Source organism: Callithrix jacchus, chromosome 7 (genome assembly GCF_049354715.1).
Source record: "Callithrix jacchus isolate 240 chromosome 7, calJac240_pri, whole genome shotgun sequence".
NCBI lineage: Eukaryota > Metazoa > Chordata > Mammalia > Primates > Cebidae > Callithrix > Callithrix jacchus.
In genome coordinates, this window is record NC_133508.1 from 65,336,597 (window position 1) to 65,363,527 (window position 26,931).

General features: G+C 44.8%; 1 protein-coding gene and 1 non-coding gene across 5 annotated transcripts in view; both read left to right on the forward strand.

The window, feature by feature from the left end:
* The first annotated feature begins 1,797 nt into the window (after positions 1-1,797).
* The window catches only part of GMEB1 (glucocorticoid modulatory element binding protein 1), a 50,353-nt gene continuing 25,219 nt past the window's right edge, over positions 1,798-26,931 (forward strand). Inside the window, exons 1-6 of one of the 4 annotated variants that reach the window (XM_035308405.3) lie at positions 1,798-1,906; positions 14,961-15,118; positions 19,246-19,358; positions 21,119-21,243; positions 22,806-22,909; positions 26,074-26,231. In XM_035308405.3, the coding sequence (XP_035164296.1) occupies positions 14,991-15,118; positions 19,246-19,358; positions 21,119-21,243; positions 22,806-22,909; positions 26,074-26,231 (628 nt within the window). In that variant the 5' untranslated portion in view covers positions 1,798-1,906; positions 14,961-14,990. Of the gene's footprint in view, positions 1,907-2,296; positions 2,455-14,960; positions 15,119-19,245; positions 19,359-21,118; positions 21,244-22,805; positions 22,910-26,073; positions 26,232-26,931 lie in introns of those variants that run through there. The other 3 variants (XM_035308406.3, XM_002750520.7, XM_078330928.1) reach the window with 3 other exon arrangements.
* LOC118143479 (small Cajal body-specific RNA 24) lies at positions 18,839-18,966 on the forward strand. The gene has a single exon (XR_004727691.1).

Consider the following 26,931-nt stretch of genomic DNA (forward strand, 5'->3'; position numbering starts at 1 on the left):
GAGGCCAAGGCAGGAGGATTGCTTGAGACCAGTGTGGGCAACATGGAGATACCCCATCTCTACTAAAAATACACAAATTAGCCAGGTATGGTAGCTCCTCCTTGTGGTCCCAGGTATTCAGGAGGCTGAGGCAGGAGTGTATTGCTTGAGCACAGGAGGCCAGGGTTGCAGTGAGCAGAGATCCTGCCCCTGTACTCAGCCTGGGAGATCAAGTGAGACCCTGTTAAAAAAGAGAAAAAAGAGGCTGGACGCAGTGGCTCACGCCTATGATCCCAGCACTTTGGGAGGCCCAGGCGTGTGGATCACGAGGTCAAGAGATCGAGACTATCCTGGTCAACAAGGTGAAACCCCGTCTCTACTAAAAGTACAAAAATTGGCTGGGCATGGTGGTGTGCGCCTGTAGTCCCAGCTTCTCAGGAGGCTGAGGCAGGAGAATTGCTTGAATCCAGAAGGTGGAGGTTGTGGTGAGCCGAGATCGTGCCATTGCACTCCAGTCTGGGTAACAAGAGCGAAACTCTGTCTCAAAAAAAAAAAAAAAGAGAAAAGTAAAGACAAGAAAAGAAAAAAACTACTTAGTAGGGTTGCTGTGAGGGTTACACAAAACAAAAGCGTCTTCACCAAGCCTTAGGCCATAGAAAGGTCTTGTTTGTTTGTTTGTTTCTTGAGTTGGAGTCTCATTCTTGCCTAGGCTGGAGTGCAGTGGCCTGATCTCTGCTCACTGCAACCTCCATCTCCTGGGTAGAAGTGATTCTCCTGGCTCAGCCTCCCAAGTAGCTAGGATTACGGCCTGTTACCACCCCTGGTCATGGCCTCAAGTGAGCCACATCCGACCATAGAAAGGTCTTAATAAAGCTGGACGCAGTGGCTCGCCTGTAATCCCAGCACTTCGAGAGGCCGAGACGGGCGGATCACGAGGTCAGGAGATCGAGACCATTTTGGCCAACATGGTGAAACTCCGTCTCTACTGAAAAAAAAATTGGCTGGGCATGGTGGGTGGCACACGCCTGTAATCCCAGCTACTTGGGAGGCTGAGGTCAGAGAATTGCTTAAACCCGGGAGGCAGAGGTTGTAGTGAGACGAGATAGCGCCATTGCATTCCAGCCTGGCAACAGAGCGATACTCCCTCTCAAAAAAAAGAAAAAAGAAAGGTCTTAATACGTGTTAATTACTATTACTGACCCCAGGAACTCTCCGAAGCACTTTTCATGCAGGTATCACCTTTTTTTTTTCAGCACTTACATTATGCCTTACGGGAAACAGAAGCTTAGAGTTGTCAGGAAATTCCTCCAGAGTCGCTTACATTTCCAGCAAGGGAGTCAAGACTTGAACCTAGCAAGTCACAAGCAGAAAAAGCTTGGCAAACAGGCATGGGTCAGATAATGCTTATGCCTTGCTCAAGGACTCAAGACCAGTTACTGATCTATGCAAATCTTCCGATTGCAAATTGATAGCTGGATTGTAACTTGAAGGGTCTGATAAGATGTAAACTTCGTAAAACAGGATTTAGGGAAGTAAAAGGCGTAGAGTCCTCCAGAGGAGTGGAGAAAGCTAGCTTGGCCCTCGATTGTGGATGAGGTGATTCTTTCATTTAGGCGTTATTTTCCTCATCTATGAATGCGGGAAGGAGAGTTATTAGGGTCTCTAGCGACCTTTCCAACACTGATTTTCAAGGGTGGAAAAATCCTGCTCAGGTAAAGGCCCAAATCCCTTGGCTAAGGTTAATCCTCGGTGGAGCCGGCAATAGGGACGCGTCCCCTTTAAGGCGCCAGCTCGCCAGCGGCGGCGGCCGGAAGTGTTGAAGCCCGGCCTGGCGGCGGCGGTGGCGGTAGCTGCCGTGGCGGCCTCTGCGCATGCTCCGTCGCCCGCCCGCCCTGGCCGCTCGCCGCCCGCCCGCCCGACGGAGACGGTGAGGAGGGGGAGGGGTGGGCGCGCGGGCGCGGGCGCGGGGTGGGGTGGGGGCGGGGGGGCGGACGCGGGGGCCGCGCGGCGGCCGGCGAGGGCGGGCGGGCGCGCAGGGGGCGGGGGGCTGCTGCCTCCGCGGGCGCCTCCCCACGCCCTGTGCGTGCCGCCGCCGCCGCCGGGGAGCGAGCGGACGTCGCGGCGCCGCGGGGGGGTGGGGGGACGCTGCCGCTGGGTCCGCCCGAGCAGCCGGGCCGCCCCCAGCGCAGCCGGCCGTGCGGCCGGGGCTCGGGCCCCAGGCCAGGGCGGCGGGAACTGGCGAGCCCAGCACCTGGGGGGACCGGCGCCCCCGGACCGAGGGGCCCGGAAGTACTCGGCTGAGGGGCGGGGAGGGGCCGGAGTGACTCCGGACTGAGAGGCCCGAGCGCCCAAGACCCCAACGAGGGGTCCAGGGAGCCTGGGGTATCTCCAAAGGCGGGGTCCGGGGAGCACCGGGCCCTTGGATGAGGAGCTGGTTAGAGGCCTGGGTCCCGCCCGGTGGGAGGGGAACGATAGGTGAGGGAAGCCCGAATGCCCGCCTGGGAGGACACCCTCTGGGAGGTTTGGCCGGGGAGCAAAGAGTACGGAGTGGGTTCTTCTGAGGAAAGCAGAGTCCAGCTTCTTCCGAGGGGCGCGGTAGAGGCCTCGGCCATTCAGAACAAGGGGTAAAAAAGGCAGGTTCTTTTCCAAAAGCAGGGAAGGAAGAGGAGCTCCAAGGGGAAGTGAGCAGGCCCAGGTCTCCCTACAGATGAGCGTGTGGTAGGAAGATCTAGAGCCTCCTGAAGTATGAAAGAGCAGGGGTCCAAACCTGAGGGGATGGAAGAGCTTGGAGTCCCTCCTGATGTCTAAGTAGAGAACAGAGTAACCTGCTAGGTCAGGGGATGGAGAAACCTATCTTTTTGAGAGTAGTATAAATCGTTGAGGGAAGACGCTTAGAGTGTTCCCGCCTTCTGAAATGACCAGGTGTTACCTAATTGAGGGGCAGGATAGATGAAGGCAGAATCTCAACCCGAGGGACTTGAAGGATGATCCACCAGACAAGTGAGCAAAACCTTGACCTAGACAGCAGAGCAAGCACAACCCTAAATTCTCTTCAAGATGAGAGAAGTCTCAAAACCATTTCCTAGTAGACATAGATGGGGCCTTGATTGGTGTCTGTTCAGGCGAATCAAGACCGGTTTTAGGAAGAGACTGTCAGATGTAATTCTAGTTTTGAGGGATTCTCTTCTTCCCCCTTGCCTCTGCTACTAGTTACCAAAGTGCATTTGGGAAAACTTTTCATTCAATGGTTGCATTGTCTTCTAATTTGAGAGCCTTAAATCAAGGATGTATATTTAGTATCTTAAAAGATGATTTTTTTTTTTTTTGAGGCGGGGGTTCCTATTTACTTCAGCAAACACACTGAATAGGTAGCTTCTACTCAGCTTCATTGGGTTTATTGGAGGGAGCCGTATTTTGGTCTTGCCCTAAGCCAAAGTCCACTGGACTGTAGCGGGATGACTCCTAAGAACTCATCCCATCGCTCCCTCAAACATTTACATAGTAATCATCAGTCTGTGATTTAGAACTTCACCTCTGAATACTTGACTCAATGTTTTTGTGTAATTTCCTTGTTGGCTTCATTACATCTTGCACTCTGGATCGCTCACTGAATACATGAGAAGTAATAAAGTTTTATCTTAGATTTTTCCCCCTTATTTTAAACAAAACCGTAAAGTGGAAATTTATTTTTTATTTATTTTTCTTTTTGGGAAAAGAGTTTCCCTTTGTCACCCAGGTGAGAGTGCGGCGAGTGGTGTGATTTCTGCTCAATGCAAACTTGATTCTCTCACCTCAGCCTCCTGAGTAGCTGGCACTACAGGCCCATGGCACCTAGCCTGCCTAATTTTGTTTGTTTTCGGGCGGGTGCTGTGAGTGGCCTCCTCGGCCTTTCTTCAGCTCGAGTTCTAGACCAGCTTGGGCAACATGGTCAAACCCCATCTCTACAAAAAATAACAAAAATTAGTCAGGTGTGGTGGAGTTGCCGTTGGTCCCAGCTACTCAAGTAGGGCTAAGGTGGGAGAATCGCTTGAGCCCTGGAAGTTGAGGTTGCAGTGAGCTGAGAGTGTGCCAGTATTCTCCAGTCTGGGTGGCAGAGTAAGACTTATGTCTCACCAAAAAAACCAAAAACTATACAGTCTACAAAAGTTGGAGTGTGGAATAAAATATTTTGGGCCAATCGCGGTAGCTTAGCATGGTGGCAGACGCATGTAATCCCAGTTACTTAGGAGGCTGAGGCAGGAGAATCGCTTGAACCCGGGAGGCGGAAGTTGCAGTGAACTGAGACTGTGCCATTGCACTCCAGCCTAGGCAACAAGAGCGAAATGTCTCAAAAAAAAATGAAATAAATATTTTGGAGTTAGAAAATTTCAGGATATCTCATTATTCATTTTTATTTTTTAGCCTCCAGAAAGTGCCAGTATTATTCTTTTTTTTGTTTTGAGATGGAGTCTTGCTTTGTTGCCAGGCTGGAGTGCAGTAGTGCAATCTCACCTCACTCCCAGGTTCAAGCCGTTCTGCTGCAGCCTCCCTAGTAGCTGGGACTACAGGCATGTGCCACCACACCTGGCTAATATTGTATTTTTGGTAGAGATGGGGTTTCTCCATATTGCTCAGACTGGTCTCGAACTCCTCATCTTAAGTGATCCACCCATCTTAACCTCTTAAAGTGTGCTAGGATTACAGGTGTGAGCCAATGCACCTGGATGATTTTTGTATTTTTAGTAGAGACAGGCTTTCACCGTGTTGGCCAAAATGGTCTCAATCTGTTTACCTTGTGATCTGCCCACCTCAGCCTCCCAAAGTGCTGAGATTACAGGTGTGAGCCATGGCACCTGGCCAATATTGTTTCTGTTTAATTACGACTTCCAGTGTCCCTCCCTGCATTCATGACATTTTGTTTTTATTCAAACATAGCATCTTACCACATTTTAGACATTGGATTTTCAGGGCACTCAAAAATGAATTTTCTTCATTTAATTTCTGAGTGGGTCACAAGTAATCTGCTTAGTTTCAAGGTGTCTTTTTTGTCTTTGAAAATAACTACAGGCTAGGCACAGTGGTTCAGGTCTTTAATCTCAACACTTTAAAAACCCGAGGTGAGAGGACTGCTTGAACCCAGGAGTTGGACACCAGGCTAGGCCACATAGCAAGACCTCACATCTACAGAGAAATAAATTAGGCCAGGTGCGGTGGCTCAAGCCTGTAATCCCAGCTCAAGCCTGGCCAACACGGTGAAATCCCATCTCTACTAGAAATACAAAATATTAGCGGGGCATGGTGGTGGGCACCTGTAATCCCAGCTACTTGGGAGGCTGAGGCACAAGAATCGCTTGAACTAAGGAGGCAGAAGTTGCAGTGAGCCGAGATGGCGTCACTGCACTTCAGCCTGGGTGACAGAATGAGACTGTCTCAAAAATAAATAAATAAATAAAAGCAAGTTTAAATAAATTTAAAAAAAAAATTCCAGAGAGTTGTATGATTTCACAATGAATACTTTAAAGCCCCTTCCAGGGCTGGGCGCGATGGCTCAAGCCTGTAATCCCAGCACTTGGGAGGCCGAGCCAGGTGGATCATGAGGTCAAGAGATCGAGACCATCCTGGTCAACATGGTGAAACCCTGTCTCTACTAAAAATATAAAAAATTAGCTGGCATGGTGGCATATGCCTGTAATCCCAGCGACTCAGGAGGCTGAGGCAGGAGAATTGTCTGAACCCAGGAGATGGAGGTTGCGGTGAGCTGAGATCGCGCCATTGCACTCCAGCCTGGGTAACGAGTGAAACTCCGTCTCTAAATAAATAAATAAAGCCCCTTCCATGAAATACTCAAAGGATCAACTCACTCATTTTGCCTCAGGTGTTTTTGTTGCTATAAACGAGCTACTTTTCCATTTACACTTAGCTCAGAGATGACCTTGCATTCAGGCAGTGTAGTCTGTAGAGCTGGTTTTGGGTTACTTGCAAGGAATATGGTATTTAGGGTAATAAGTGATACTCAACCCAAACTTGCTTCTCTACAGAAAGTCAGAATTGTTGTGTTGAATCAGACCCGTGACTTAGACTGACATTAAAGATGTATTGTGGATGATTATAATTCTCCTCTCTGATAAGTTCTCAGAAGGCTAGAGAAGCAGCCAAAACATTCCTCTTGGGTACTAAGGTATGGTGTGGCTAAAGAGTAAAGTATGAGTTCCTGTTGAGGAAGATATTAATGAAGAAGTTAGTCAACCACCTATTCAGAATGTTGTAGAGGGGACTTTCCTTAGGGTCGAAAGTTGAAATTAGCATTCTTCTAAATCTGTTCTTTATCCATTTAATAATCCATTATTTTGCCTGAAGTATTACAGGTTGAGTATCCCTAATCTGAAAATCTGAAACCCCAAATCTCCAAAATCTGAAACTTTTTGAGCCAACATGATGGCATAAGTGAAAAATCCCACAGATTAGTAGTTAATGCAGACTCTTTCATGCACAAAATTTTTTTTATTATTATTTGAGACTGAGTTTCGTTTTTGTTGCCCAGGCTGGAGTGCAATGGTGAGATCTCAGCTCACCAAAATCTCCACCTTCCAGGTTCAAGCAGTTCTCCTGCCTCAGCCTCCAAAATAGCTGGTATTAAAGGCATGTGCCACTACGCCCGACTCATTTTGTATTTTTAGTAGAGATGGGGTTTCTCCATGTTGGTTAGGCTGGTCTCCAACTCTTGACCTCAGGTGATTTGCCTGCCTTGGCCTCCCAAATTGCTGGGATTACAGGTGTGAGCCACTGTGCCCAGCCTCATGCACAATATTATTAAAAATATTGTATAAAATTACCATCAGGCAACTGGGTGCAGTGGCTCATGCCTGTAATCCCAGTACTTTGGGAGGCCAAAGTGGGTGGATCACAAGGTCGGGAGTTCAAGACCAGCCTGGCCAAGATGGTGAAACCCCATCTATGCTATAAGATACAAAAAAATTATCTGTGCATGGTGGCGGGCACCTGTAACCCCAGTTACGCAGGAGGTTGAGGCAGAGAATTGTTTGAATCTGGGAGTCGGAGGTTGTAGTGAGCCGAGATCAGGCCACTGAACTCCAGCCTGGGTGACAGAGGGGGACTCTGTCTCAAAAAAAAAAAAAAAAAAAAAAATCTATGTAAGGTATATATGAAACATAATTCAATTTTGGAATTTTGTGTTTAGACTTGGGCCCATCTCCAGGATATCACATTATATATATGTAAATATGCCAAAATTTTTAAAAAATCTGAAATTCAAGGCACTCCTGGTATCAAGCATTTCAGAGAAGGGATGCTTAATCTGTAATTTTTGAAAATTTAAAGCACAGTTTTTGAGCAATGAATTCTATAAGTTTAGCTACCTGCTAAAGTATAAAGTATTACATCTTTTTTTTTTTTTTTTTTTGAGACAGAGTTTCACTCTTGTTACCCAGGCTGGAGTGCAATGGCGCGATCTCAGCTCATTGCAACCTCCGCCTCCTGGGTTCAGGCAATTCTCCTGCCTCAGCCTCCTGAGTAGCTGGGATTACAGGCATGCGCCACCATGCCCAGCTAATGTTTTGTATTTTTAGTAGAGACGGTTTCACCACGTTGACCAGGATGGTCTCAATCTCTTGACTTCATGATCCACCTGCCTCGGCCTCCCAAAGTGCTGGGATTACAGGCTTGAGCCACCGTGCCCAGCCAGTATTACATCTTTTAAATTAAATGTGTTATGTGGCATGGTGCTTAACAGTGAGTATTATCTCAATAAAGCTTAGCTGACTATTACTATTTTTGGGAGATGAAGTTTTGCTCTTATTGCCCTGGCTGGAATATAATGGCGCAATCTTGGCTCACCGCAACCTCTGCCTCCCAGGTTCAAATGATTCTTCTGCCTCAGCCTCCTGAGTAGTAGCTGGGATTACAGGCATGCACCACCATGCCTGCTAATAGGGTTTCTCCATGTTGGTCAAGCTAATGTCGAACTCCTAACCTCAGGTCATCCGCCCACCTTGGCCTCCAAAAGTGCTGGGATTACAGGTGTGAGCCACTGCCCAGCTAGCTGATTATTATTATTTATTTTTTTATTTTTTATAAGATGGGGTTTCACCATGTTGGCCAGGCTGGTTTTGAACTCCTGACCTCAGGTGATCCACCCACCTTGGCCTCCCAAAGTGCTAGGATTACAGGGGTGAGCCACCACACCTAGTGATTATTTTAATTCAGCCTATATTTTATGGTTCAAATTTTAAAGATGCTTATTGGTTCATTTATTCTAGGATTAGATGGCATTTGAATGCCTCATCATATTTCTTTTTGGCCTTTTCTAGACTCAAGTGTTTTGTTTTAGTTCTATTGCTGATAGCCAGCTGAATCAGTCCATTGGTTATCTTTTCTAGTTTTATTTTATTTTATTTTTGAGATGGAATCTTACTCTGTTGCCCAGGCTGGAGTGCAGTGGCGTGATCTTGGCTCATTGCAACCTCTGCCTCCTGGGTTTAAGCAGTTCTCTGACTCAGCCTCCCCAGTAGCTGGGGTCACAGGTGCCTGTTACCACACCCCGCTAATTTTTGTATTTTTAGTAGAGACGGGGTTTCGCCATGTCTTGAACTCCTGACCTCATGATCTACCCGCCTCAGCGTCCCAAAGTGCTGGAATTACAGGCGTGAGCCACTGCGCCTGGCCTTTATTTTATTTTATTTTGAGACAGTCTTTCTCTGTCTACAGCTGTGCACTAACACACCTGGCTAATTTTTGTATTTTTAGTAGAGATGGGGTTTCACCATCTTGGCCAGGCTGGTCTCGAACTCCTTACCTTGTCACGTGCCCGCCTTGGCCTCCCAAAGTGCTGGGATTACAGGCGTGAGCCACTGCACCTGGCCTTTTTTTTGAGATGGAGTCTTGCTCTGTTGCCAGGTCGGAGTGCAGTTGTGTGATGGCTCACTTCAACCTCTGCCTCCCGGGTTCAAGCCGTTCTCCTGCTTCAGTCTCCTGAGTAGCTGGGACTACAGGTGTGTGCCAATATACCCAGCTAATTTTTGTATTTTTAGTAGAGATGGGGTTTCACCATGTTAGCCAGGATGGTCTCTTTCTCTTGATCTCGTGATCTGCCTGTCTTGGCCTCCCGAAGTTCTGGGATCACAGGCATGAGCCACCATGCGAGCCTTTTTTTTTTTTGCAACTGAGTTTCTCTCTGTCACCCAGGCTGGAGTGCAGTGGTGAGATCTTGACTCACTGCAACCTCTTCCTCCTGGGTTCAATGAATTCTCCTGCCTCAGCTTCCTGAGTAGCTGGGATTACATGCACCCACCATCATTTCCTGCTAATTTTTATATTTTTAGTAGAAATGATGTTTTACCATGTTGGCCAGGGTGGTCTCAAACTCCTGACCTCAAGTGATCTGTCTGCCTTGGTCTCCCAAAGTGCAGGAATTACAGGCATGAGCCACTGTGCCTGTCCCCTTTTCTAGTTTTAGGTCTTCAAGTAGCAGAAGTTTATGTTGTGTACTATAATATCTTGCAGTTACTTTTTCTCTGCAATATCTAATAGTGTCATGTATTTCTTCCTTCTGTAGTTCCTTAAGAGCAGTTATTGTTGCTCCTCATATCCAAGGAAGCTAACTGCCTGTTGTGAGGTAGACTCAATAAAATATTTGTTGAACTGGCTGTAATGATGAGCCATAAGCTATATAGCTTAGCCTAGCTGCCTAGGCAAATTTATATATCCCCAAATAGGAAGGTAGAAAGTTCTAGAAGTGGTCAGGCATGATGGCTCACACTTGTAATCACAACACTTTGGGAGTCCGATGCGGGATGATAACTGGAAGCCAGAAGTTAAAGACTAGCCTGGGTAGCATACTGAGATCCCGTCTCTATCTTTAAATAAATAAATATACGGCCGGCACGGTGCCTTATGCCTCTAATCCTAGCACTTTGGGAGGCTGAGGCGGGTGTATCACAAGGTCAAGAGATCAAGACCATCCTGGTCAACATGCTGAAACCCTGTCTCTACTAAAAATACAAAAATTAGCTGGGCATGGTGGTGTGCGCCTGTAATCCCAGCTACTTGGGAGGCTGAGGCAGGAGAATTGCTTGAACCCAGGAGTTGGAGGTTGCAGTGAGCCGAGATCATGCCATTGCACTCCAGTCTGGGTAACAACAGCGAAACTGTCTCAAAAAAAGTAAAAATAAAAATAAATAAATATAAAATAATAAGAAAGTTCTAGAAGTCCTTTAGGGTAAGATGAGTCTCTAAATTGGACAAAAATGTATTGCATACCTGCTGTGTGTTCAGATTTGTTTGCAAAGTTTCAGATAAGTGGTTTTGTAGATAAAATGTAAGTCTGATATTTGAAAACCATTTATTACACACTTGTTCTGGGCACTGTGCTAGCCATGGAGGAGTTGCTGAATAAGAAAAGCAATCCTGGTCAGGCATGGTGGCTCACGCCTGTAATCCCAGCACTTTGGGAGGCTAAGGCAGACAGATCATGAGGTCAAGAGATGGAGACCAGGCCGGGTGCAGTGGTTCATGTCTAATCCCAGTACTTTGGGAGGCTGAGGTGGGCGGGTCATGAGGTCAGGGGTTTGAGACCAGCTTGGCCAACGTGGTGAAACCACATCTACTAAAAATACAAAATTAGCCCAGTGTGGTTGTGCAAGCCTGTAATTCCAGCTACTCAGGAGGCTGAATCAGGAGAATGGCTTGAACCCGCGAGGCAAAGGTTGCAGTGAGCCGAGATTGTGCCATTGCACTCCAGCTTGGGCAATAGAGTGAGACTGTCTCAAAAAAAAAAAAATTACAGGCCGGGCGCAGTGGCTCACGCCTATAATCCCAGCACTTTGGGAGGCCGAGGCGGGTGGATCACGAAGTCAAGAAATTGAGACCATCCTGGTCAACAAGGTGAAACCCCGTCTCTGCTAAAAATACAAAAATTAGCTGGGCATGGTGGCGTGCACCTATAGTCCCAGCTACTCGGGAGGCTGAGGCAGGAGAGTTGCTTGAACCTGGGAGGCGGAGGTCGCAGTGAGCCGAGATCGCGCCATTGCACTCCAGCCTGGGTAACAAGAGCGAAACTCCGTCCCCCTCCAAAAAAAAAATTACAAAAATTAGCCGGGCATAGTGGCTCGTGCCTATAGTCCCAGCTACTCAGGAGGCTGTGGTAGGAGAATTGCCTAAACCTGGGAGGTGGAGGTTTCAGTGAGCCAAGATCGCACCACTGTACTCCAGCCTGCCAACAGAGTTAGACTACTCAAAAGAAAAAAAGAGCCAGACGCAGTGACTTAGGCCTGTTATTTCATCATTTTGGAAGGCTGAGGCAGGCGGATCACAAGGTCAGGAGTTTGAGGCCAGCCTGGCCAATATGGTGAAACTCCATCTCTACTAAAAATTAGCTGGGCGTGGTAGTGAGTGCATGCCTGTAATTCCAGGTACTCGGGAGTCTGCGGTAGGAGGATTGCTTGAACCCAGGAGGCTAAGGTTGCAGTGAGCTGAGATTGTGCCACTACACTCCTTCCTGGGTGACAGAGGGAGACTTTGTCTCAAAAAAAAACAAAAAAACAAAAAAAAAACGCAATACTTGGCTGGGTACAGTGGCTCATGCCTGTAATCCCAGCACTGTGGGAGGCCGAGGCAGGTGGATCGCCTGAGGTCAGGAGTTCTAGACCAGTGTGACCAACATAGAGAAACCCTGTCTCTACCAAAAATACAAAAATTATCCAGGCATGCATGGTGGCTCATGCCTGTGATCCCAGCTACTGGGGAGGCTGAGGCAGGAGAATCACTTGAATCTGGGAGGCAGAGGTTGTGGTGAGCTGAGATTGTGCCATTGCACTCCAGCCTGGGCAACAAGAGCAAAACTCCATCTTAAAAAAAAAAAAAAAGCAATCCTTGCTTTCCCAAGATGTACAGACTCCAGTCAAAGTGAGATGATAGTTGTGACGGGGGTACTGCAGGTACTGAGAGATCAAGAACACAAACTCAGCTGGGCGTGGTGGCTCATGCCTGTAATCTCAGCACTTTGGGAGGGAGGCTGAGGCGGGCGGACCACCTGAGACCAGGAGTTCAAGACCAGCCTGGCCAACATGGTGAAACACTGTCTTATTAAAAAAAAAAAAAAAAAAAAAAACACACAAACTCAAACCTAGTGAAGGAATTCACAGAAGGCCTCCCCAAGGAAGTGATATTTCAAGTAAATCACAAAATGGTTAGCAGGGAGTAGCCAAAAAGGAAGGGAAAGATAATTGCAGGTAGAGAAAATAAGTGTGAAGGCTCAGGTGAGAAAATATGGCATGTTTTGAGAAATTGAAAAAATTCAGTGACAGGAGCTCACAATGTGAGAAATAAGGCTAACAGGGTGGACAGGGAACATATTTGGAGGTTTTCATAAGACAAGGTATTTGCACATTTTAACCATATCTAACAGCAACAGGAATCCACTAAAGGATTTTTTTTTGTGGGGACCTAGGGTCTTACCCTGTTGCTCAGGCTGGAGGGCAGTGATGTGATCATCGTTCACTGCATCTTTGAATTCCTGAGCTTGAGCAATCCTCCCACCTCAGCTTTGTGAGTAGCAGGGATTACAGGTCCATGCCACTGCACTCTGCCAACTTTTAAATGTTTTTAGAGACAGGATCTTGCTATATTGGCCGGGTTGGTCTTGAACTCCTGGCCTTAAGTGATCTTCCCATCTTGGCCTCCCAAAATTCTGGGATTACAAGTGTGACCACCAAGCCTGGCTCACTGAAGGATTTTTTGAGTGGGGAAATGGCCTTGGCTTTTAATATGATCACTTTGGTTGTTCTGTGGAGAGTGAACTGGAAGAGAGCAAGACCACAGATTAGGATAGTGATAAGCAGCTGCAAAAATCCAAGTAACAGAGTATGGTGGCTCACAATATGGTGGCAATAGCACAGATAGAGAATAGGAGAATGATTAAAAGAGATATATAGGTGGTAGAAAGGATAGAATTTGGTGGTTGATTTGGATTTAGAAAGAGATGAGAGGAGTCAAAAATAACTTTAGAGATAAGCATGATGGCATGCTCCCGTAGTCCTACCTACTCAGGAGGCCGAGGCAAGCTATCACTTGAGCCCAGGAGTTTGAGGCCAGCCTGGGAAACACGGTGAGACCCTATCTCTAAAAAATAAAATTGGCCAGGCATGGTGGCTCACGCCTGTAATCCCAGCACTTTGGGAGGCCGAGGTGGGCGAATCACGAGGTCAGGAGATGGAGACCATCCTGGCTAACCTGGGGAAACCCTGTCTCTACTAAAAAAAAAAAAAAAAATACAAAAATTGATTACAGGCTCATACCTGTAATCCCAGCACTTTGGGAGGCTGAGGCAGGTGGATCACGAGATCAAAAGATCGAGACCAGCCTGACCAGGCTCTACTAAAAATACAATAATTTGCCAGATGTGGTGGCACATGCCTTTAGTTCCAGCTACTTGGGAGGCTGAGGCAGGAGAATCGCTTGAACCCGAGAGGCAGAGGTTCTCGGTGAGCTGAGATTGCATGCCACTGTACTCCAGCCTGGGTGACAGAGCAAGACTCCATCTCAACAAACAAACAAACAAACACAGAAACAGGCTATACATGGTGGCGGGCACTTGCAATCCCAGCTACTCAGGAGCTTGAGGCAGGAGAATCACTTGAATCTGAGAGGTGGAAGTTACAGTGAGCCAAGATCATACTACTGCACTTCCAGCCTGGGCGATAGAGCAAAACTCAGTCTCAAAAAAAAAAAAAAAAAAAAAAAAGCCTTGTTATTCTCTGGCTTGCAAAAATGTGTGGAGTGTAGCACCATTTACTGAGATAGGAAATGTAGAAACATTTGAGTGGAAACATGAGTTTAGTTTAATGTGCCTACAAGACATAGTAGAGGCTGTTGGATGTAGAGGATATAGAATTCAGGAAAAAAAGTTTCAATGTGAGAATCATAAAGGGCAGAAATAAAAGTCAGATATGAGGAATTTTAACTATAGGTCATATACAAGCAAAAATTGATTGAATCAGTGTATATCATTGCCTAAGATGAGCAAGGCTGTAAGAGGGGCAAAGTTTTTTTTTTTTGAGACAGGGTCTCCAGCCTTGATCTCCCAGCCTCAAACAGTCCTTCCTCCTCAGCTTCCTGAGTAGCTGGGACTATAGGTGTGTGCCACCACACCCAGTTAATTTTTTTTTTTTTTTTTAGAAATGAGGTCTCACTATGTTGCCCAGTCTGGACACAAAGACTTTTGGCAAGTTGCAGCACCTGTCCTCAAGGAAAGTGCAGTGCAATTAGGGAGATAAATATCTGTTCAATTAACTACAATACAGGACATAATGTGTAAATATTAGAAGAGAGGTACTCCAGTCTGGGTGACAGAGTGAGATTCTGTCTCAAAAAAAAAAAAAAAAGTCCTAGGTTTCATACAAATGAATTCAGCATTTATTAAACAACTACGGGATATAAGTCATCTTCCCCTTCCCATGCAGCTCAGTTCAGATACTCCCTCCACAGATACTTGCTAAGTATTTAAAAGGAGAGAGAACTTGAGGTGAAATGGCTGGTTGCACAGAAAGTAGATGTGATTCCTAATTTTCAAGAGTTAACTGTTTGGTGTGGAACTGGTAGTGTGCTCCAAACAGCTCTCCAGAAAAACGGAATACTCTGATTTGTAGTGTTTGTCAATTTCTGGTCTGTTTACGCCCAGCATTGCTGATTTTAAGCTGTCAACTAAACTCAGAGTTGAAAACAGGTATGTATGCACAATTGGTTTTCAGGAGCTGGTAGAGCTTGCTGCAGAACACCACAGGATGAGTCACACGTACTAAGTGACTATTGAGGCGTTTCTAGAAGGATTAGAACCTGTGTTAGCCCCTTCTCACACTTCTCATCCTTTTCAGAGGCCCATAATCTTGAGATTGCTCTTAAAATTGGTAGTCGATATTTTGGCATTCCTTTCATATGGTTAACATCTTTTCAAACCAGGTTAAGTTACTGATGCTTCTCGTTCCTGACAGCTGCCCCAGCTATCTGACTTCATGTGAAAGATGGCTAATGCAGAAGTGAGTGTCCCAGTGGGGGATGTGGTTGTAGTACCCACTGAAGGAAATGAAGGGGAGAACCCTGAAGACACTAAAACTCAAGTGATCTTGCAGTTACAGCCTGTGCAACAAGGGTAAGTGGCCAGAGATTTAGATATTCTGAAATATTTTGGGAAGTTTCAAGGGTGGGGAAAATAAAACTTTACGGTTGCCTAGCACAGTGGAACATTTAACATCAATCATAGCTGGCTCAGTTTTCATCTGTATTGTTTCATACTGTATTATGTGCTGGTATTTGTCATTTTAATACTTATTACAGCAGTTACTTGTTTCCTTGTATCTGCTTCTCTTCACCTTGAGCTCCTTGAGGGTAAGTTACATGACTCCCTCATCTTATTTTTTTATTATTATTTTTGTTGCGACAGAGTCTTACTCTGTCACCCAGGCTGGAATGCAGTGGTAGTGGTGCGATCATAGCTTACTGCAACCTCAAATTCCTGGGCTCAAAAGATCCTCCTGTTTTAGCCTCCAGAATAGCTGGAAATATAGGCACATGCCACTGCGCCTGGCTGATTTTTCTATTTTTTGTAGAGACAAGGGTCTTGCTTTATTGCCCAGGTTGACTGATCTTATTTATCTGTACTATTTACAGGGCTTCCTTATGTGTTTACCAAAAGACAGTGTAGCTAAGGCAATGACAAAAGTATTCATGCCATAAATTCTCTGAACCCTTATGGAGGGCAGGGCAAATTATCAAGCTGAGTCTAGTACCTACTACAATACAATGTATTATGAAGGTGTTGGAAAAAGATAAAATTTAAAAGGAGTCCTTTTTTTTTTAAGACAGAGTCCCGCTCTTATTGCCCAGGCTGGAGTGCAATGGCACGACCTTGGCTCACTGCAACCTCTGCCTTCCCGGGTTCAAGCGATTCTCCTGCATCAGCCACCCGAGTAACTGGGATTACAGGCGCGCACCACCATGCCCAGCTATTTTTTTTTTTTTTTGTATTTTTGGTAGAGATGGGGTTTCACCATGTATGCCAGGCTGGACTTAAACTTCTGACCTCGTGATCGGCCCCATCTCGGCTTCCCAAAGTGCTGCGATGATAGGCGTGAGCCACTGCGCCCGACCGAGTCCTTCTTTTCATTTGTTTTTTAAAACAATCTCACTGTATTGCCCAGGTTAGAGTGTAGTGACATTATTCATACATGAGAATGTATTTTTTTTTTCTGCGATGGAGTCTTGCTCTATCACCCAGGCTGCAGTGCAGTGGCTCAACTAGCCTTATGGTAACCTCTGCCTCCCAGGTTCAAGTGATTTTCCTGCCTAGCCTCCAGAATAGCTGGGATTACAGGCGCATGCCACCCATATCAGCTAATTTTTGTATCTTTAGTAGAGACAGGGTTTCACCATGTTGGTCAGACTGGTCTTGAACACCTGACCTCGTGATCCACCTGCCTTAGCCTCCCAAAGTGCTGGGATTACAGGTGTGAGCCACTGTGTCTGGCCAAGAATATATTCTTTTAAGAGATTTTTCACATAATGGTCAGTTTAGGATGAGTTTAACAATCTTATTTGAAGCAGTGTTTCTCTTGTTTATCACAATTCTCATTCCCTGAATAGCCATTTATTGGGTGCTTTGCCATGTTCCAGTCAATAATGGGCATACAAAATTGAATAAATGAGTAAGACATAATCTGTGCTGTTGGGGAACTCTTAGCCTGTGGTCAAGGGGAGACAGACAGATAAACAAGCAAGCATTTATTAGCAGTGTTAGGTGTTAGGACAAAACCCAAAGTACATCTGGGTCACAAAGGAGGAAGTCAGTGATTATAATGAAGGGATTGGGAGGGACAGAAAAGCATCCTAGATGCTACTTATTAAAAGACAGATAGTAGGCTGGGCACGGTGGCTCACGCCAGCACTTTGGGAGGCCGAGGCGGGTGGATCACGAGGTCAAGAGATCGAGACCATCCTGGTCAACATGGTGAAACCCCATCTCTACTAAAAATACAACAACAAAATTAGCTGGGCATGGTGGCGCGCGCCTGTAGTCCCAGCTACTTGGGAGGCTGAGGCAGAAGAATTGCTTGAACCCAGGAGGCGGAGGTTGTGGTGAGCCAAGATCGCGCCATTGCACTCCAGCCTGGGTAACGAGAGTGAAACTCCGTCTCAAAAAAAAAGACAGATGTTAAAAGGCTGGGCGCAGTGGCTCAAGCATGTAATCCCAGCACTTTGGGAGATTACAGGCTTTTCAAGGAGAGAGGGTGTTTGAGGGATTTTAAAGAGGAAATCACATAATCAATCTGGTCAGAATGTAGAAGATTAATTAGATGCAAGGATACTAGTCTAGAAATAATGAGGCCCGAATTAAGGCAAGTAGCAGTAGAGATAGAGACAGGAAGGATGGATAGTGTTAAAGTGATGCATCCAGCAGGATTTGGTGACTGACTATACGAAGTTGAGAAGAAGGAAAAAAACAAATCTAGTGTAATTCCTAGATTTCTGCCTACAGTGTGCTGGGTGGTGCCATTAACAGGGATGGAGAGTATAGGAAGAAGAGTAATTTGAGGATGGGTGGGAAAAGGAAGAGAATTTAGTGGTTATTTTAGACTTAATGAATTCGACAAAGTCCTCTGGGACTTCCAAATGTATTTATTCATTTAGCAGTTGGCTATGTCTGGGTGTGAAATTCAGAAGGGAGGTCTGTGCTAGAGGTGTAACTGTGGAGGTAGATAGTCATTGATACAAAAAAGATTATTCAGGCAGTGCTTTCAAGTAACAAGATGCAATCATTAGCACATAGGTTTATTATAGAAGTTAAAGGATGTTGATGTATCAAGTTACGTTATCTGAGCCCATAAATGTAGAGACATCTTGAAGCAATCTGCATTATATAACCTCTAAGTGGTGCCTCTAGTCACTCCTAGTTACTTTGGATGTAGTTTCTCTCTTACTTTTCTTCCACTAGGCTTTGCTTATGTCAATAGCTTGGTACCTTAAAAGATGCTAAAATGAGCTGGGCGCAGTGGCTCACGCATGTAATCCTAGCACTTTGGGAGGCTGAGGCGGTTGGATCACCTGAGGTCAGAGGTTCAAGACCAGCCTAGCCAACATTGTGAAACCTTGTCTGTACTAAAAATACAAAAATTAGCCGGGAGTGGTGGCACATGTATGTAGTCCCAGCTACTTGGGAGACTGAAGCAGGGGAATGCCTTGACCCTAGGAGTCAGAGGTTGCAGTGAGCCAAGATCGTGCCACTGCACTTCAGCCTGGGCAACAGAACAAGACTCTTGTCTCAAAAAAAAAAAAAAAAAAGATACTAAAAAAAATAACTACGCCCCCTCCCCTACCCCCAGTAAAATACACATTTTCCAACAAGGGACATCAGCTTTTTAGTCAGTCTGGTTCTTCCTGTCTCAAACTATCTGCTGGTATTGGTTTTTAGTCTTCTCAGGATAATTCTATAATATGAATTGTGTACTTGAAGCAATACTATGTCATGAGCATTTAAAGTTTTTTTTTTTTTTTTTCTTTTTTTTTTTTATGAGACAGAGTTTTGCTCTTCTTGCCTAGGCTGGAGTTCAGCGGCGTAATCTCAGTTCACAGCAACCTCTGTCTCCTGGGTTCAGTTGATTCTCCTGCCTCAGCCTCCCGAGTAGCTGAGATTATAGGCACCCACCACCACACCCAGCTAATTTTTTGCATTTTTAGTAGAGATGGGGTTTTGCCATGTTGGCCAAGCTAGTGTTGAACTCCTGACCTTAGGTGATCCTCCCACCATGACCTCCCAAAGTGCTGGGATTACAGGTGTGAGCCACTATGCCTGGCCCATTTAAATTTATGAAAGGAGTGGACATTTATTTTTATTGTTTCTTCTCAAAGTGAAAGTAACTCTTTGTAAATGTCCTAGAGAAATGTGGTAGCTTTATGTTCACACTTTGCAAGTAAAAAGCATGGATTGTTCCACTACTGACATTTAAAAAATAAATTTATGGAGGGAAAAATCAGGTGTAATACAGTAGTAAGTGGTGGTGTAAATAAATAGGTAGCAAGAATTGCTTTCTTTTGAGATTAGGAGAGTTGTTGATTGATTTCCATGGTAGAAGCTGCTAAGCAATCCTGGGAAGTTTGGAGTTTAAATACAGTGGGAAACAAGTCAGTGTTATAAAGTGTATTTATTTTATTTCTTTTGAGATAGATTAAAACAAATTCCTTAACCCCATGCTGTGAATATTAATTTTTTCATGATTTATGTAGTTTGTTTATCGATGGACACTTTTACAACAGGATATATGAAGCCGGGTCGGAGAACAACACGGCAGTTGTAGCAGTAGAAACGCACACCATACACAAAATTGAAGAAGGGATTGGTAAGGTTTTTTGTTGTTGTTGTTATTCTAATACCTTTGACCTTAGCTTCCTTGGTCAAGTTTTCTTGCCATCTGTGCCTTATTTTTTTTTCCCATCCTAGTGTGCCCTTACCAGTACTACAGCCCTCAATTTGATGGTGGTACTCACTTAGTGAGAAACCACTCACTAAGATGCTAGGGTTGTCAATTGGTTGGTTAACATCAGTTTGGAAGGGTAACTGAAAAGACTTTTTATCTATAAAAATCCCACATAGAGGCCGAGTGCGGTGGCTCACGCCTGTAATCCCAGCACTTTGGGAGGCTGAGGCAGGCGGATCACGAGGTCAGGAGTTCAAGACCCGCCCGGCCAACATGGTGAAACCCTGTCTCTACTAAAAATACAAAAATTAGCAGGCCTGGTGGCTCGCACCTGTAATCCCAGCTACTTGGGACGCTAAGGTAGGAGAATTGCTTGAACCAGGACCGGGAGGTGGAAGTTGCAGTGAACTGAGATCGCGCCACTGCACTCCAGCCTGGGTTACCGAGCAAGACTCCATCTCAAAAAAAAAAAAAAAAAATCCCACTTAGAAATTAGAGCCTCAAAGTTGATCCCTGTCATTAAAGACGTTGTTCATGATGACTGATGAGGTATTGACTAGAAGAAAACTGGAAAGAAACTTTGAAATTTAATAAAATTTTAAAAATTTAAAAAAAGAAAAAAAGAAACTTTGAAATTTAACAAACCTGAGTTTAAATCCCTGTTCCTCACCTCTTAGTATGTCCTTGGGAAAGTCAGTTAGCCTTTTGGAGGCCCATATACTTATATTGAACACTTAGGAAACAATAAATAAATTAATTAATTTGAAAAACACCTATATTGGTCGTGGTGACTCATGCCTGTAATCCCAGCACTTTGGGAGGCTGGGGTGGGTAGATCACTTGAGGTCAGGAGTTTGAGTACAGCCTGACCAATATGGTGAAACCCTGTCTCCACCAAAAATACAAAAGTTAGCCAGGCCTGGTGATGTGTGGTATATGGCTGTAATCTCAGCTACTTGGAAGGGCAAGCCAGGAGAATTGCTTGAAACCTAGAAGCGGAGGTTGCAGTGAACCGAGATCATGCCACTGCACTCCAGCCAGGGTGATAGGGTGAGACTCCATCTCACAAAAAATAAAATAAACAAACAAAAAAAAATACACATACACACCTAGGAAACAATCACTGCCTCACAGGATTGTTCTAAGAACTAAACAAGATTAAGTATATAAAAGTATATAGTACAGTGTCTGGCATACTATGGGAGCTTGGGAAGAGATAGCTGTTCAGCGAAACTTCTTCCAGAGGATTCTTTTTTTTTTTTGAGACAGAGTTTCCCTGTTGTTACCCAGACTGGAGTGCAATTGGCACGATCTCAGCTCACCGCAACCTCCGCCTTCTGGGTTTAAGCAATTCTCCTGCCTCAGCCTCCTGAGTAGCTGGGACTACAGGCACATGCCACCATGCCTAAAATTTTTGTATTTTTAGTAGAGATGGGGTTTCACCTTGTTGACCAGGATGGTCTCAATCTCTTGACCTCGTGATCCACCCACCTTGGCCTCCCAAAGTGCTGGGATTACAGGCGTGAGCCACCGTGCCCGGCCTTTCGGAGGATTCTTAAACAATATCAGCAAGATTTTGAAGTGTTAGTCCCTCAGAGGAACCAGGAGATTAGAGATTTTGAATTTAAGCTTTGGGGAAGAGTTGTTGGATAAATAACCAATATTTTTTTTTCTGTTTTCAGATGCAGGCGCTATAGAAGCAAATGAGGATATGGAAATTGCTTACCCCATAACTTGTGGGGAGAGCAAAGCCATCCTCCTCTGGAAGAAGTTTGTGTGTCCGGGAATAAACGTGAAGTGCGTCAAGGTAATCATCTTCTCCATGCTGAAGGCAATTTTGAGACTTCTTGTTATTAAAGGGTGTGATTTCAGTGCATCCTTTTTCTCTTCTACTATATCAGGGTTTGTGTGTGTGTGTATGTGTGTGTGTGTGTGTGTGGCTATTGTTCTAATATGTCAAAATAGAAAAAATAAGAACTTTGGGTTAGGTGTGGTGGTTCATGCCTATAATCCTAACACTTTAGGTGACCAAGGTGGTGGGAAGATCACTTGAGCCCAGAAGTTCAGGACCAACCTGGGCAACATATTGAGACATTGTTCTCTCTCTCTCTCTCTCTAAGACAGTGACTTTGTATGTTGCCCAGGTTGGAGTGCAGTGACATGATCTTGGGTCACTGCAGCCTCAACCTCCTGGGTTCAGGTGATTCTCCCACCTCAGCCTCCTGTGTAGCTGGGACCACAGGTGTGCACCACTGTGCCTGGCTAATTTTTTGTAGAAATAGGGTTTTCATGTGTTGCCTGGGCTGGAAAATGTTGCATCTTAAAAAAAAAAAAATTGGCCAGGTGAGGTGGCTCATGCTGGTAATCCCAGCACTTAGGGAGGCTGCGGTGGGTGGATCACCTTAGGTCAAGAGTTCAAGACCAGCCTGGGTAACATGGTGAAACTCCATCTCTACTAAAAATACAAAATTTAGCCAGTCATGGTCTCAGGTGCCTGTAGTCCCAGCTACTCTAGAGGCTGAGATGTGAGAATTGCTTGAACCCAGGAGATGGAGGTTGCAGTGAGCTGAGGTTGCGCTGTTGCACTCCAGTCTGGGTGACAGAGTGAGACTCTGTCTTGATAAAAAGAAAAGAAAAGAATTATTAGATTGACTAGCCAAAAAAAGAATTGATAAAAATATAATTGCAGACCGGGCGCAGTGGCTCATGCCTGTAATCTGAGCACTTTGGGAGGCCGAGATGGGTGGATCATGAGGTTAGGAGTTCAAGACCAGACTAGCCTGGCCAAGATAGTGAAACTCTGTCTCTACTAAAAATACAAAAAAATTAACCAGGCGTGGTGGCGGGCACCTATAATCCCAGCTACTTGGGAGGCTGAGGCAGAGAGTTGCTTGAATCTGGGAGGCAGAGGTTGTAGTAAACCGAGATCATACCACTGCACTCCAGCTGGGTGACAGTGAGACTCTGTCTCAAAAAAAAAAAAAGAACAATATACATATATATATATAATTGCTCATTCTGTCTTCATTGAGGCTGGATAGATTACTTCAGTTTATTTGAACAGCCTTTGTTTGCCTCACTAGACCCAACCACCTGATTTTATGCATAAATGGATTTTAGATAGTTATTAATATATTTATCTATGATCCTCCACATGTATTCTGTGGCTTTGTACCAGGAATGGAGACTGTGCTCAGAGAAGGATCATCTTCTCTAACACAATAGTACAGGAGGTTGGATAATGCAAGGCTTAGGATGTCATCTAGGTATTTTTTATATAAACAATGTAGGGTTATCATTTTATTATTTCCCCTCTTGGCCTGCCCAAGTTGACATTAGACTGTTTTGGAATTTTCTTTTTCCTTTTAGTTCAATGATCAGTTGATCAGTCCTAAGCATTTTGTTCATTTGGCTGGCAAGTCCACTCTGAAGGACTGGAAGAGAGCTATTCGTCTGGGTGGGATCATGCTCAGGTAAGCTCTACTGTCAAGCACATACCTTTCAACAAACTTTGGTGTACTTAATCATGGTAGAATCTGGGTTTTTCTCTTTAGGTTGACATTTTTATTCTGTTCAAAGAAGTGGCTTGAGCAATCCATGCATTATTTGACTTTAATCAACTTAAAGTTGATTAAATCAACTTAAATCCTGGGAGAGGGCTGGGCATGGTGGCTCATGCCTGTAATTCTAGCACTTTGGGAGGCTGAGGTGGGTCGATCACCTGAGGTCAGGAGTTCAAGACCAGCCTGGCCATCATGGTGAAACCCCATCTTAAAAAAAAAAAGAAAAAAGAAAAAAAAAATCCTGGGAGAAAAGAAAGATTATTTTGTTTTGTTTTGAAACAGAGTCTAGCTGTGTACCCAGGCTGGAGTGCAGTAGTGCAATCTTGGCTCACTGCAACCTCCGCCTCCCGGATTCAAGCAATTCTCCTGCCTCAGTCTCACAAGTAGCTGGGATTACAGGTGCATGCTACCACACCTGGCCAATTTTTGTATTTTTAGTAGAGACAGGGTTTCACCATGTTGGCCACGCTGGCGTTGAACTCCTGATTCACTCACCTTGGCCTCCGAAAGTACTGGGATTGCAGGGATGAGCCACCTTGCCTGGCTATTTAATTCTTTTTAGGAGGGGAAAAAAAGGAATAAAATTTAAAGAAGAAATAAAAAATAAATTAAAAATAGTTATTTTTAAGGAATCTCTTTCAAGAAAAATCCATAATGCTGTAGAGATTCAAGCATAAAGATGTTTATTACAGACCAGGCGCGGTGGCTCATGCCTGTAATCCCAGCAATTTGGGAGGCCGAGGCAGGCACATCACCTGAGGTCGGGAGTTCGAGACCAGCCTGACCAACGTGGAAAAACCCCGTCTCTACTAAAAATACAAAATTAGCCGGGCATGGTAGTGCATGCCCTGTAATCCCAGCTACTTGGGAGGCTGAGGCAGGAGAATTGCTTGAACAGAGGTTGCAGTGAGTTGACATCGCGCCAAAATTGGCTGGCATGGTGACTCATGCCTGTGATCCCAGCACTTTGGGAGGCCGAGGTGGGTGAATCACTTGAGGTCAGGAGTTCGAGATCGGCCTGGCCAACATGGTGAAACTCCATCTCTATTAAAAAAAAAGTTACCAGGCGTGGTGCCTCACACTTGTAATCCCAGCAATTTGGGAGGCTGAGGTGGGCCAGTCACCTGAAGTCAGGAGTTTGAGACCAGCCTGACCAACCTGTAGAAACCCCATCTCTACTAAAAATACAAAATTAGCCAGGTGTGGTGGCATGTGGCTGTAATCTCAGCTAACTCGGGAGGCTGAGGCAGGAGAATTGCTTGAACCCGGGAGGCAGAGGTTGTGTAAGCTAAGATCGAGCCATTGCACTCCAGCCTGGGCAACAAGAGCTAATCTCCATCTCAAAACAAAAGGAGAAAAAAAAAAAAAGCTCATGTTTTGTCACTCAGGCTGTAGTGCAGTGGCATTATCATGGCTTATTGCCCACTGCAGCCTCAAACTCCTGAGCTCAAGCAGTCCTCTGGAATAGCTTGGACTACAGGTGTGTGCCACTATGCCCAGCTGAAAATGCGAAATATTTTCTTCACTTTTTTTCTTTTTTTTTTTTTGAGATAGAGTTTCCTGCTGGAGTGCAGTGGTGAGATCTCAGCTCACCGAAATCTCCACTCCCAGGTTCAAGCCATTTTCCTGCCTCAGCCTCCCGAGTAGCTGGACTACAGACATGTGCCACCACACCTGGCTAATTTTGTGTTTTTAACAGAGACAGGATTTCTTCATGTTGGTCAGGCTGGTCTTGAACTCCCAACCTCAGGTGATCTGCCTTCCTCAGCCTCCCAAAGTGCTGGGATTACAGGTGTGAGCCATTGCATCAGGCCTTTCACATAGTTTTTATAGTCAGAGACACACAGACATTATTGGTATTCTTTTTGTTTTTATTTGGAAAATTTTAAAATTATTTTATTCCTATGCTTCCAATGAAACATTATTTTTAAACATTTTTTTCAGATGATTTGTATGCAGAAATTAGTCCATTGAAATTGGGAATACTTTATTTTTATTTTTATTGTTTATTTACTTATTTTTGAGACCGGGTCTAACTCTGACTCCCAGGCTGGAGTGCGGTGGCACTATCTTGGCTTACTGCAACGTCAGTTTTCCAGGCTCAAGCAATTCTTCAGCCTTAGCCTCCCAATTAGCTGAGACTAGAGGCATAAGCCACCATGCCCAGCTAATTTTTGTATTCTTTATAGAAATGGGGTTTTACCATGTTGCCCACACTGGTCTCAAACTCCTAAGTTCCAGTGATCCTCCTGCCTTGACCTCCCAAAGTGCTGGGATTACAGGCATGAGTCACTACGCCTGGCTGAGGAATACTTTTAACTTTGAGTTTTGTTGTTCTTGGAGAGTTTAATTTAGCCAGAAAGGCAAGCATATGCCAATTTGCACCAAATGTAAAAAAGAGTTAGAATTCTAAAAAATTTTTAGTGAAAGCCAAGTGACATTATAACATAGAATTTACTATAATTAAAATACCCCATTGTTTTGCTCATGACCTAAATTAACATTTTATGGATCCAATTATAAGGGCATTTTCCAGAATGGATTTAGTATAGTCAACTTTTTTCTGTATTCCTAGGAGAGTTTTTTTTTTTTTTTTTCTCTAGATGCTCTGAATCAGCATCCTAGTAGAGTTTTTTAAAAGACTGAAGCTTTATGTCTGTGAAAGTCACAACAGATCTTGCTGGTCTAGGAATACTGATTCATCAGAAGCTTATCAAAATTCTAATTTCTCTGTAGCATTTCTCAGTTGTGCTGGGATTGATTCAGTGAGATTCTATAGAGAAACTTAGCTATTGTCAGGAGGATATACCTGAAACCTAGTGATAACTGGAAATAGAAGCGAATACCCATAATGAATAAACTAGGGAGGGAAGAGAAATACTGCTAAATGATGGGCAGGACCAATGAAAATTTAAAGCCCCACTTAGAATTTTTGCAACCTAATAACTTCTAACACTATTGGGTTTCACTAATCTATACAGTAAACTCAGCAATGTTCCTATTTTTCCCTGAGGCCTGGTTCCCACTACATGAAGTATAGGCTGAACTGGTACTTCTTATCTCCCTTTGCACAGGAAAATGATGGACTCCGGACAGATTGATTTTTACCAACATGACAAAGTTTGCTCCAATACCTGCAGAAGCACCAAATTTGATCTTCTGATCAGCAGTGCAAGAGCTCCAGTGCCAGGACAGCAAACAAGTGTGGTGCAGACACCCACTTCGGCTGATGGTAGGGGGTAGGAAACCACCTGAAAACCCACTGTGTTTTTCAGCAGAACTTCCCCCTTATTTCTCCCTTGTATATTCTTTCTCTTTTTTGTTTTTTTATGGTTTTTTTTTTTTTTTTGAGATGAAGTCTCGCTTTGTTTCCCAGGCTGGAGTGCAGTGGCACAGTCTTTGCTGACTACAACCTCCATCTCCTGGGCTCAAGTAGTTCTCCTGCTTCAGTCTTCTGAGTAGCTGGGATTACAGGTGCCTGCTACCATGCCCAGCTAATTTTTGTATTTTTAGTAGGGACAGGGTTTTACCATGTTGGTCACGCTTGTCTTGAACTCCTGACCTTGTGATCTTCCTGCCTTGGCCTCCTAAAGTGCTGGGATTATAGGTGTGAGCCACTGGGCTCAGTCTTTCCCTTGGATATTCTTAATTTCAGTTCTCATGAACGTTGATGTATCTTGTTGAAAGTATGGTAATCTTGGATGGAATTCCATGCCTTGGAAACATGCTTTGTTTTCTTCCAAATGATACCTATTGGCCAGACCTCCTTCTTTGTTTTTTTCTTACAATGCATAGAAAGGTAGTTCAGCCAGGCACGGTGGCTTACACCTGTAATCCCAGCACTTTGGGAGTTCGAGGTGGGCGGATCACCTAAGGTTGGGAGTTCGAGACCAGACTGACCAACATGGAGAAACCCTGTCTCTACTAAAAAA